The 13695-nt window shown below is 39.4% G+C and overlaps 1 protein-coding gene across 1 annotated transcript; it reads left to right on the top strand.

Annotated features, from left to right (window-relative positions):
- The first annotated feature begins 304 nt into the window (after positions 1-304).
- On the top strand, positions 305-12888 carry dynlt5 (dynein light chain Tctex-type family member 5). The gene is made up of 5 exons (XM_080196584.1): positions 305-362; positions 3406-3530; positions 6595-6686; positions 8252-8376; positions 11982-12888. Exons 2-5 carry the CDS (start codon positions 3418-3420, stop codon positions 12183-12185), a joined length of 534 nt encoding a protein of 177 aa, XP_080052710.1. The 5' UTR covers positions 305-362; positions 3406-3417; the 3' UTR covers positions 12186-12888.
- The last annotated feature ends 807 nt before the right edge of the window (positions 12889-13695 follow it).

Genomic DNA, 13695 nt, shown 5'->3' with positions numbered 1-13695 from the left:
TACAGGGAAATGGCACTAAGCCAGGATATTGCTTTGGAGAGCCAGTACAGGCACAATGTGCCCTGTAACAATGCTGTGATCCAAATGCTGAAGACCTGCAGTTCTGCTGGAGAGAGGCTGGGATTAAAAGAAAGGTGAAAACAGTGAAATCTCATTGGTAAAAGCACTAGTATAATGTGGCTTGGATTGGTTAATGATGAGAGTGGGTGCAGATTCTATTGGTTATTTCACATTAATATCACTGCCAGGATTGGTTGAGTAATGAGAGTCTGGTTGGCTTTCTCTGTTGTTTCCGGTTATTGAGATTCCTGTGCGTTGCCAGGGACCGCTTTGGAATAATAAACAGAAGTTTCAGCTTATTGGTAACATTTTTGTATTTTTTTTCTGGTGACAGAATTAACATTTAAGTGCATTAGTTTTCTTTGCATTTGAGGAGCAGAAGTAAAACTGGAGGCTGACAGCTTAAATGTTAGTAATTGAAGTCATACAAACCTGCCCCTAGCAACAAGAGCGGAAAAACTAGACGCGAAGTAATAGTGTAAAGCTATGTAGTTGCAAACAGCTTTAACAAGAACTGGACGTGGTCAGAGTGACATGCAACCTTTTTTCTCTGTATCAATGTAACCTGTTGTTTCTAAATTTGTGTTTCAATTGTGTTTAATGATTTTGCTTTGCTTATCATTGGCGATCCCAGCATTTGTAATGGTTAATTCAGCAATAGTTCCGAATCTGAACCCCCTAGGAAACGTACACTATTCTTATAGATTTCACGGTATTCACAGAAACATATTTGCCTTTTAAAGAGGCGCTGACTCTTCTGAATAGACCTATCTCGTATGCTGCCATCAGACTTTTGATTGGACCTACCTCGCATTAAGTTGATCTTTTTCATCACCCTAGCTATGACTGTAACACGACATTCTGCACTCTCTCCTTTCCTTCTCTATGTACAGTATGCTTTGTCTGTATAGTGTGCAATAAACAATACTTTTAATTGTATATTAATTCATGTGACAATAATAAATCAAACCTTCAGAATTTGGTAATCCACTCCTGTTGCAACTTAATTATTTTTTGCATTTTCTTTGTTTCAATGAGGACACCCCTATTTAGTGGAAACTAGGGGGAATTATCCGCCATGAGTGAAGAAACAGTTCTGGTCTGATTTTATTGCCACTTTAATCATAAAAATTCATTGCTCCATGGACTTTGAGACTTTCTGGAAAGCTGAAAGTTTTGCTATATTTAATGCTGGAGAAAATCTAACACTGTGTAGTTATGGGTTAATAATTGTGACAATCCCAAAAAATGGGCCTTTTGCAATGGGAGGATTCCCTGTCTTGTCCATGGAATGTACAATAAGGGAACTGAAGAAATGAAACAAAGTCATGATGGAGCAAATTGTCTAATTATACACACAATCTTGCTTTCTGCAAACTGTTTCCTTCTGTTCACCATGTGGGAAGCTAATCAAAATACTTTTCTAATTTGTTGTCTTATTCTTGTAGCATGTTTGTTTTAGATTTGATGTCAATCTAAGTAAGTTTCTCCCAATTTTTAGATACAGAATGATAAGAGACTGTAGGTCAAAATTGTTTTCCTCAAATTAGATTTGGAAACTTTGCTACATTCAAAGACTAGGGAGGTTATTCATATTGAAGGTGTTCACCCTCAACACCAGTGCCCCACAAGGCTGTGTCCTCAGCCCCTTACTATACTCCTTATACACCTATGATTCTGTCGCCAACTTGATTTTCAAGTTTGCTGATGACACCACCGTAATGAGTTGGATCTCAAATAATGATGAGACAAAAGACAGGAAAGGGAGAACCTGGTGAACTGGTGCAGCAAAATTAGTCTCTCCCTTGATGTCAGCAAAACGAAGGAGATAGTCATTGACTTCAGAAAGCATAGTGCCCCTATTTACATCAATGGGGATGAAGTGGAAATGATCGAGAGATCCATGTTTCCGGGTGTCCAGATCACCAACAACCTGTCCTGACATTTCACACTGAAGCTGTATTTGAGAAAGCCCACCAATTCCTCTATTTGCTCAGCAGGCTAAGAAAATTTGGCACATCTGCTACGACCCTCACAAGCTTTTACAGATGCACCAGAGAAAGTATTCTTTCTGGTTGTACCGCAGCTTGGTATGGCTCCTGCTCTTTCCAAGACCAGAAGAAATCACAAAGGGTCGTGAACAAAGCCCAATCCATCATGCAAACCAACCTCCCATCCATTGACTCTGATTACACTTCTTCCTGCCTCGGAAGAGCAGCTAGCATAATTAAGGATCCCACACACCCCGGAAATACTCTCTTTTGCCTTTTTCTATCGGGGAAAAGATACACAAGTCTGAGGTTGTGTATCAAATGACTCACAAACAGCTTCTTCCCTGCTTTTGAATGGATCTACCTTGTATTAAGTCGCTCTTGCTCCAGCTTTGTCTATAACACTACATTCTGCATCCTCTTCTTTTTGTGTTTGCAATTTCTGTGTGAGTTTCTTCCAGATGACCTGGCTTCCTCCCACATTCCAAAGATGTGCTGAATTGACCATGTTAAATTGCCACTTAGTGTCCCAAGATGTGTAGGTTAGGGGGATTAGTGGTGGTACAGAGATAGGACAGGGTAGGATACTTTATTGGAGAGTTAATGCAGGCACAATGGACTGAAATGGCCTCCTTCTGCACTGTAGGGATTCTATGTGTTAAATTAGTTAATCTCTCTTAAGATTGCACTAAGATTTAATCTCCCTTAAGATTTTCCTCATTCACTAAATCTAAGCCCATCTCTTTATAATTTTATTCCTCCATCTACACTGTTGTCAATCTTTGTATCATTGGAAAATGTGGCTGTTAGAATTTCTACTCCATCTTCTAAGTTATCAAGGAATTTCGTGACTGGTTGAGGCCCCAACGCTGATCTTAGCAATGTCCTGCAAATGAAAGTACACGTCCGTTGTCCGTACTATCTCCTGTCTCAACCAATTTCTTAACTAGGCCAATACTTGGCTTTAGTTATATAAACTTTAACTTTAGCTAATAGCGCTCCATGAGAATCTTTCGAAAGAATCTTTCTGGCACTCCAAATAAATAACCTTCATAAATATTCCCGTGAATATACAAACATGTTCACCATTTCCTTATTTTCATTAACAATATCACCATTATCAATTTTCAAAGCATCCATAATTGTGTTAATTTTTTTTGATGCAATTTTTTTTCATATTCCCATTTTTGTAGTTCTTCCTATGTGTTTTGTCACCCATTTTATTTTGATCCCTTTAAGTGGGCTAAATTCAGCTTTCTGGTTCCAGTGTTGTTTTTGGGCTTCTGAACTGTAGCCAGTATCAAAACAATTCATGTTTTTGATATGTAATACATTGTGTGTCTTGTACTTGTAGGTAAACATCATCATGTCTGACATTGCAAAAGACAAGGCGGCTCGCTTACTGAAAAAGACGGGCAGCTTTTCATCGCTGAGCAGCTATGACGTTAAAGTAAAGGAAAACATGAAAAAGCAAAAGGAGTGAGTCGTCTGTTTAAAGTATTTGTTGATGATGAGTATTTACTTTTAAAAGTATTTTCGCCCTTCTGCATCCTTATTTATATTACTCTTTGCTCACTTTGTGGAATAGTATCCTTTCAATCTTTGACAGTAAACTACTTGAAGCCTGTCATCAGAAAAAGCATCAAACTTTGTACAATAACATTTTGAAATGTTATTGGCCGTGCTAAATTCTCGCTCAGCGCACCTGTGCAGGCACTAGAGTGTGGCGACTAGAGGATTTTCACAGTAACTTCATTGCAGTGTTAATGTAAGCCTACTTCTGACTGATAAATAATCTTTAACTTTAAAAGTATGTCAGCATTCTGGTATGGTTATCTAAGTACTATTAAATAAATATTGGATTTCTTCATAGAGAATTCCTTTGTTACTTTTTGAAGTGTGATATAGAAATTTCAATGTAACATTTGCAACAGACAGGAAAGGCAGAGGAAAGTAGATTGATCATTGTACCAATGGAAGCCAATCTCCCATGTTGTTGCTCATGGTGAATTGAGAAATGAGCTATTTATTTGCAAGATACATCAGTGACTTAGATAATGTTAGTCATTGAATAAGTCAAATTTCTTAACATAGCCACATTTTCTTTTTGTGCATTTTGGGGTTTGAATTTGGGGTTAGCTTAAACCATATTTGGTATCCTATGCAGTGACTTTCCTAACTGAGAAGCAAGTATAATGTACTGTAACAGCTATCTAAAATATATTAGAACATCAAATGGGTAAATTAGATTTGAAATGGGAAAAAGTGGTTCCACTTGCAGCCAAAGCATCTCTAGCAATGTTTCTCCTCCCTGAGTTGCCCAAGAACTTATTGCCCTTTCTCATGTTCTCCTTATGTGAAAATATCCACAGCATTTGGATCAACTTCACAATGTACAGTGACATTGCCCATCTTTATCTCTCAAAGCTTTCTCATCCTATTGATCTGCCATGTGGCTTTAAAATTGTCATGTTAAACATTGGAAAGTCTATAGCTGTTATCTTTGACCCTACCTCAAGTCCTTTGCCTTGAACACGACTCCATCGCCCTCCCTGGTCACTGCCTCTGATCAAATCGCACCTTCAACACCCTGATAAAAGCAAGATACTGGAAACAAAAACAGAAAATGCTGGAAAATTTCAGCAGGTCTGACAGCATCTGTAAGGAGAGAATAGAGCCAATGTTTTGAGTCTGGATGACCCTTCATCAAGACCTGCCAACGTTTCAAGTCTGAGTGAGTGTTCCTCAAAATTCTGACGAAGGGTCATCTAGACTCGAAACATTGGCTCTATTCTCTTCCCACAGATGCTGTCAGACCTGCTGAGATTTTCCAGCATTTTCTGTTTCAACATTCTGTTTGACTCTGAACTGAGCCTCGGTCCTTGTTTCACTTTGGTAATAAAAACCATCTACTTCCAGCTGTAACGTTGTCGATGTCCAACCCTACCTCAGCCTGCTTATTACTGAGATCCTGATGTATGTTTTGTCACGTCCAATCTATTTTCTTCCACGTCCATGCTGATCTCCCACCTTTCACGATCTCCCCAATGATTTATGTTTGGCTTCTATCCACCAATGTCTCCATTTTGAAATTTCTAGCCTTCCATGGGCTCTCTCCAGCTTTTAAACATTATCAACTTCCCCAACGCTTTTGGTTGTCTGACTCTAACATCATTGGCATCCTCCTGCTGCAATATTTACAGCCATATGTTCAGACATCTAAGTTCTCTGGAATGTTGCACTGAAACCCCTGTCGCACTCCACCTCTTTTTTCCTCTCTCACCATCTCTAAATCCCAGCTGTCTGGTAGAAACACCTAAAGCATCTTTGCAGGGCAGGTTTCAAGCACTTGCATTGATCTTTCAGGCCTCGTGTTCCAAGGCCATGGGTGAATGTATGTTGAGGATCCTATTACCATAAATCATGGGAGACCCTTGCCTTTACACCTCCTTGGGATATATCTAGGATAGAAATAGCACTTTCGCTGCTTTCCTGACACTCAATTGGTAGAGAGGAATGCTGATTATTTTATGGATGCTGGAGTCAATTATTTTGACAACAAGCGCTGGTAAAATACATGGGAGCCTTTGTTTCGGAGAATGAATAATTACCAGGAAGTTAATGGTAAACAAACAAGCAATGATAATGATGTCATGTATCGCTGCAAGAGTCCCCAAGGAGGAACAAGGTATCACCAGGTAACACAAGGGCAAAGAAAACTTGGAAGGAGAGTTTCTGCTTTGTATGCAATTGCGAAACTACCCAAACATGCTTAAAATCTTACACTGTTCAATTGTGCTGGTTGGTGCAACAAAAGATTTTGTTTCTCTCTTTTTTTTCGGAATAGTGTAGTTAAGTGGTACCCTGGTGCTGTTTTCATTAAATTGAGGAAACCAGGTTTTCAGTTGTGAGTAATCTGATTTAAAAGGCCAGTGCGGACAAGATGGGCTGAAGAGCCTCTTTCTGTTCTGTGCTGTAAAACTCGACTCTATGGAAATGACTATACTTAGTCATTTAATAGTTCAGTTGGTTTCTTTTTGTTAACACAAAGCCTTTACAAAGGTGCCCATTGGCTGAATTTTACAGCCTGTCCCATCATTGGAATCTTTCATTCCCGCTGATGTCAGTGGAATTTTGAGTGGTTCGCGGCATTTTCTGCCCCTGGCCTGGCAGGGCCGTGTAATCCCACCCTATGTGTCAGTGTATCAGCAAAAATGAGCACAACATGAAGAAGCAGCATGCATTTACAATTGGCATTTAGTGACCTGTGTCTTGATGCACAGTGCGTTGTGCACAGTTTACGTGTATGATTCCAGCACCCTAGGCATCTCCACCTTAAGTTCTGAGCATTAAATCCTCCTATACCAGAAGTGAATTATTGGTCTCATTTGATTTTTTTGTTGTTGTTGTACTGGTCAAAGAGTTCAAAATATCTTCAGTTTGTTTTTGAGGAAAGTAATTTAAAATAGAAAAGTTAACTTCACCTATGTATTTTCAATAAAATATTTGTTCCTTCCACTCATATTGTTTTTTTATATAACAGCTCCATGAGTACTGTGTCCTATATGGACGACCCAGGGCATCATGATGACCTTCCACGCCCCATGCCACAAATGGAAAACACGTATCAGTTGGGTGAGTTGAGGCTTGTCAACGTTTTTCTTTTCGTAAGTAGCTGCTGCTTCACAGGCCCAGGGTCCCAGGTTCAATTCCTGGCTTAGGTCACTGTCTGTGCAGAGTCTACAAGTTCTCCCTGTGTCTGTGTGATTTTCTTCCGGGTACTCCAGTTTCCTCCCACAGTCTGAAAGACAAGCTGTTTGGAGGAATTGGCCATGCTAAATTCTTCCTCAGTTTTCTTGAACAGGCGTTGGAGGATGGTGACTAGATGATTTTCACAGCAACTTCATTGCAGTGTTAATGTAAGCCTACTTGTGACATTAATAAATAAAATTAATGACACAAAAAGCAGTAAATGATCACAAACTGAAATATTTAATGAACACCTCACTTTCTTCTTGCATTTATGTTGCAACCCTGTTCTTACTATCTTGTGAAGTCTACAAACCATTAGTTATGCATTGGGAAAATTGAGAGATGACTATCACTGAATTGTGCAGCATTTTTTCAACAGCTATTTCAGTCAGCAAACTCAGAATTGTTACCAGTTTAAAGTAGATGTTCCTTAAATCCTTTGAAAGTTCATAAGTCAAGCACAACCACAAAAGCTCTTTGCATTTAAGCCAGGCTTATGTATATCAATAGAATATTGACTACAAGGTCTGTGATAATGCTTCTTTGTCAGAAAGTTTCTTTCACAGGTCTATGGCCAGCCGGAACATTCTTTCTGAATGTTAGGTGTGGAGATCATTCTTGAGTTAGGGTTCTTGGATATGTGCTATGGGAAATGTATAAATACTGTAGTCTTCTTTCTCTCGGAAATATGTTTTATTGTCTGAATCATTTCTTTGTTTCAGATGCCTTTGGTTTTTATATACAAAGTATCAATGTATTAAAATTTTACATTAGTAAATAGAAACATAAATCCACCTCATGCAACCAAGACCAAGCCATTATTGCCCTTGACATTTTCATTTACTACATTAACTTAGTGAAGGGAATTGTCCACTTTGTGCAGTGATCTTGGCTCTGAGACTCCTGGTGAGGCCATGGATGCAAAGTGGAACTTATATCCATCTACTGACAACTACCAAAATTGTTATTTGTTTCCAAATGCATCTAAGATATCTGTCTCTGCAGGGAGTGGGAGGAATTTTACCACAAACCTTACCCTGTGTGAGGAAAACCTTGGGTTGCAAATTTTGAAAGGAAAGTGTAATTCCTCCTTATGCTTGTTCAAGGAAGAAAATTGACAATTGCCTCATTTTGGTACAAGTATTTACAATATTGGAAAATCACAATCTGCAATATTTTCATGTGATTTCATATATTAAGATCTTTTGAGCTCCCTGAAAGACTTTAAATAAAATTCAAACATCTTTTTAGGCTTAAATTATTAACTTTTTTAATTGACTCTAATATCTTTATGTGTACAAACATTTAATAGTGCTAAGGATGTAACAAGAAAACATGTTCCCAAGACCATTTTTCATCTTTATACTTTTAAACCAATAATGAATATAACAACGGTGCTTTCCAAGCTAGTTTGCTCATTATTTTAAAGAGGTTATGCCTGTTCCTAGATCCGACAAAGTATTTTCCAGGGGCCACTGTGGATAATATTCTCAAAGATGTCCTGGCAAGCTACTTACAGGAAGAGAAATATGAGCCTGAACTCTGCAGGCAGATGACTAAGACCATCTCGGAAGTAAGTGAAGTTTAAAAATTTGCTTCTCCCCGTCATCTCCGCCCTGAATCTTTGTTAAATGGTGAGAGAAAAGAGACATCACCCTGAGGTGTGATGTTTCAAAAGGTTTGTATTTGCTTGCCTATGGAAAATAATAAAAATGTGGGTGGGATTCTCCAGCCACGCACTCCCCAAGACAGGAAATTCTGCCCAAGCTTAACGGACCTTTAAATGGTCCACCGAGTTTTCCATCTTGTTTGCTATGATTCCCACAGCGAGCAAGACGGGAGAATTTCTGCCTTTTGTGTTCTCCATCAGTCAGACACCATCTGGATAACTGTTTGCAGTCCTAATACCATCTTATTGACCTTGAATGGGTATTGTGGCAAATAACAAAAATGTTTCTGGATGTGAGAACTGTTAAAACTGAACAAAAAAATTAGAAATTTTTAGGCATGGTGTGGACAAAGTATAAAATTAGGAAGTCAGAAACAAAACAGTAATTTATGGAATAAGGTCTTAGGGAAGGGTCACCAAGTAAATTTTATAGATGGGTTCAGGACATAGCTGGATGAAAATATATGATTATGGTAGACAGAATTAATCTGAATAATGAACAGATTTGTTGAGCTGAAAATTCTCTTTGTTGCGGATGATTTTTGTGAACTCCTATTCTTCCCTGTCAATAATCAAAATTAATTATTTTAAGCTTTTGTAATAAACCCCAAAGATTCATATTAAACTGTACATTTATTACTGGAACTGTAAACACTTCACCTTAATGCTGTCTGTTATCTTTTCTGACTCAAATGGTTGTTAATATTTCCAATATCTATGGATGGGTCATAGCAACTCCAAGTCATTCAGTCACTGAAGGTCCATGCATTTATTACTGTACATTAACAATTTTCTACAAATAACACCAGCTCTTTTTGACTAAATTGTATGTCAGAGAAACTAAGTTGCTTAGTTAGTTCACCATATGTTCATACCTGTGACTTGATGGGCCTCCTTCTGGATAGGAATTCTATGATTCTATGAACTGGCCCATGAGATGAAAGCCTCCACTGTATTTCAAACTCATTTCACATGGAACCCGTACAGGAGCATTTTGAACCCATAGTGCAACATTCAAAAACACAGTATAATGTGGCATTAAACTGACAGTATCGTACACTGGCCCCCTCAGAGAGCGATGTTAGGGGGCTGCAGGTAATTGCATCATCAGAAAGTCATGTTGGGGATCTCTGAGCATTATTTGTTGCCTGCTCAATCTTTACATAGCTTGGAGAAAATTAAGGTACACCCTCTTCTAGGAGATGCAATTGGTATTTGGTAAGGCTTTGCTGAAGAGAAAAGAAATTTGGATACCAACATACATCCTAGTCTTTTGCCATATTTTTGCACTGAAATCTATTGTGGGATTCAGAAAATTAAAGATATCAGTGAAGTATTGTCTTAAAATTGTCATTTATTGAAATAATTCTCAAATCCTATTGTTTCTCCTCATCCTTACCTATTAAACACCAAGCTACAGAACATATTTCCATCATGCACCTTTCATGTTTACTGGTTCAAACCTGTTCCACACTGGTACAGGCGATTTAAATGGGCCATAGGCTCAGGTCACATCACCATTGAAAAATTTAAGAGACAATGGGGGTGATTCTCCCCAAAAAAGTTCTAAGTGCTGAATTTGTGGCATAACTGGTGTAAATCACAGTTGTTTTTTCAGTGTGACTTCAGACTCAAATCTCCCCACTCTATGTAATGCCGAGGTCACAGTTATGAGTTAAAAGCTCAGGGGCGGAGCCTATTCACACCAAAGTTTGACAGTTCTAGGCCTCTGCATGTGCGCAGTGGCCCTGCACTGTCAGCCTGCAATTTGCTGGCCAGCTTGATCACTGGCCAGCCTGGGACCCCCGCAGTGCTGCCTCTCCAGTCCTCCCCCAGGGCCTGATTATGGCCCCCATGACCATTCCCAGGCCAGCCCCAATCCCCCTCCTGCCCTGGAATGCCCCAATCTCTCCCCTTCCCGCCTGTCCCGATCGCTGACCTCTCTCTAGCCCCAATCGATCTCAATGCAGTCTACCAGCCCTGCCCCTTGCCCCGGTGGGTGGTGCCAAGGTGCCCCTTGGGCAGTGCCAGGGAGCACAAGCTGATGCTGTCAGGGTGCCTATGCCAAGGGAGCACCATCCCCTGGTGCCCGACCCGCTGGGGGAACCCCAATTGCCACCCCCCCCCTTCATTCCAGCAGAGTCTCTCGCTAGTTGCCCGAAAGTGGGGAGCTAGTCTGAACCCTGTCAGAGTGGGAGATGCTAGCGGGCCTGAGACTTCAGTCCCATGACCAATTAATGACGTTAAAATAAGATTTAAAATATTTTAAATGCTTACCTGTTATTCCCGCCCGTTTCCAGCATGGTCCTGACCGCTCCAGATGTCCAGCACTTGGAGATGTGCATGCGTCGGGAATGCATGCACACGCCCGTGAATCAGCTCGCACACAGTTCCCCTGGCCTGCCTCACTAAAAAATTAGCATGTCGGGATTGGAGAATCACCCCCATAACCCAGCATCAGTGGTTTACGAAACTTGGGTTTTGAAAGTCTATTTAATGTACAGGAAAAAAAAATGGATGAGTGGAATGTTGAAGTTCCAGAAAAGAATGAATTGGAGCAGGAATCATAGAGAGAGAGGGAAATGTGTATAAACAGGATGTTAGGAATTTAACAGAAGATGACTTATTGGTGGGATAGTTCTAATGAAGAATTGTTTGTCATTTATCTAACATCTGGATTTCTCTATCTGTATCATCAGACAAACAGAACCCCTGTGTTGCTCCGTAGGATAGTAGTGAAAATCAAAAGTCACAATATTGATTCATTGAAAACCAGACAAAGTGGGCACTCATTAGAGTGCATAGCTCTATCGTGTTGTGTTAACTCAACGCTATTACGACTACACAACTTTTCCTTGAGGCTTTTCCCTGTTTGTTTGATGATTTGCAAGTAAAAAGCTGAAAAAAAATGAAATATTTTTATTACAAGCTTCTATCTAGCTGAGGAAGCACTAGACCAATCCACATCCAACAACCCTGCTCACAATTTGACAGCTGACAATCAACAAAATTATATATAAACCAACTTTCCACATCATTCTATTTAAAAAGAGAATTCCGGCCTCTTCCTGTTAACAAATGGATTTTTCTTTAAATTGCACGATTTGTATCTCCTCCAGAAATTCATCAGTTCTTCCTTGGAACATAACCTATCTGTGTACTAAGTTTCAGTGAAATCCGTTAGTTTTTGCAGTATATTGATAACAGACGAACAAGCAAAAACATTATCTCTGCCCACTTTCAAAGGTAATACTCAACTTAATGGCAGCACTAGAATCTTGAAGAAAGGAATATCCCATGATTCATAATGGGCGGGAGGATAGAGCATCAAGTCCTCATATTTGCAGGAAAACTACACATACACTTGGAATTGGCATTAGGAATTGATATTCCATATACCATAGAAATGGCTGATTATCTGTTTTTGAGAAGGGGATTACTGCCTGAGGAGAGTAGCTGAATGTGTGCATGTTTAATAAATTGCTGCAAAATAATACTTGTCGTTTTAGGTTATAAAAGCTCGAATAAAGGATCTCATGATTCCACGATACAAGATTATTGTTTTAATCCATATTGGACAGCTGAATGAACAGAGCATCCGCATTGGCAGCCGCTGTCTCTGGAATTCAAGCACGGACACGTTTTCTTCCTTCTCGTTCAGCAACCGATCTCTCTTTGCTGTTGCAAATGTTTTTGCAGTGTACTTTGAGTGAAATGTACCTGTGCAATATAGTGAAAAATTGTAAGAATGATGCTGAGCATAAAGCTCAGACACTAAGGTATTTTAGGGCAAAAAAACACATACATTTGCTGTTTGTCATCTATGGTGTTCAACGTGGTCTGGCAACATTTGGAGTCTGGCAGTCCTTCATCAGTGGGCTTCAGCAAAACCTGCTACATTCTTGTCTTAGCTGTGAGATGCTAATCAAGCTAGGAATTAGCCTTGTTCACATTTCTTGCTGGCAAAGGCAGGCAAGAGAATGATATTGGGAGGCCACATTGTCCAAGTTTCCACTTGCTGATGAAGGGAGTCATACAAGTGCCTCTCAAGACAATCAGACACCCCAAAGTGCTTTATAGTCAATGAAATACTTTTGAAACTTTGTTATGTAGGAAACTGTAACCAATTTGCACACAACAAGCTTTGATAATAGGAATGTGATAATGATCAAAAAAATCTAATTTGGAATACTACTTTGAAGGATAAATGCTGGTGAGGACATCAGAATAATCCCCCTGCCGTTTGTCCTCATTATGCTATTTGTCCTCCTTCTAATTATGCTAATTTGCCCATCTGGGATGACAGATAATGTCCCATTTTAAAGTCACATCCAATAAACAGCACCCCCAACACTGGAACACACTCAGTACAGCAGTGGAATGTCACTCTTCATTTTTGTGAACACGCAACCTTCATCAATTGACCCCACTCTTATTTTTTTTCCCTTTCCTCTATTGTTGTGCTGAATCTGAAGTTAAGTGGTAGCAATATGATTAAAATGGATAATTCATTGTTTATGGAATAGGGGAAACAGATCCAACTGCTAACAAATTGATTATATATACTTTTTCCAAGAGCATTTTTCAAGGATGTTATCAGTTGGGATTGTGGGTCATAAGAATAATATCAATGACATAATAATACACAGCAAATAATCCACTTGTGCAGAACCTTAATTTTCAAGTTGAATATAATGTGTGGCCTCAAACTAAATTGTCAATGCCATTACAATTGAAAAAGGGCAATAAAGTAGGGGGGCAAGCAGCAGGAGGAGAGGTGGGGGGGGTGGAAATAGGTAGAGGAGGAAGTGTGAAGAGGGAGGGAGATAAGGAAGAAGCAGCAAGAATGATTTAAATAGCAAGAGTTAGTAAGCAATTAAACAGAACCCCCTACCCCATGAACTACTTAATTAGGAATTAAGAATTTGCATTTAAAACCATTTCAATTCTAAGCTGCGAAAGAAACTGAATGCCAAACATGCACCTCAATAGACAGAGTTTAGTAAGCAAGCAAATTGAGAGTATTGGGGATAAGGTGGGAAAGTGGCATTGAGGATTATCACATCAGGTCAATCATGATTTCATCGAATGGTGGAGCAGACTCAATGGGCTCTGTGGCTGACTTCTGCTCTTGGGTGTTGTAGTCCAGCAGTAGTATTCATGAGAAAATGAGAACAAATTGGGATATTAGAATTTGTGTTTTATTTTTTCTTCAAAGGTATC

Source organism: Carcharhinus amblyrhynchos, chromosome 9 (genome assembly GCF_965287045.1).
Source record: "Carcharhinus amblyrhynchos chromosome 9, sCarAmb.v2.hapA, whole genome shotgun sequence".
NCBI lineage: Eukaryota > Metazoa > Chordata > Chondrichthyes > Carcharhiniformes > Carcharhinidae > Carcharhinus > Carcharhinus amblyrhynchos.
The sequence above is the reverse complement of the archived record's forward strand: the minus strand, read 5'-3'. Positions and strand labels throughout refer to the sequence as shown.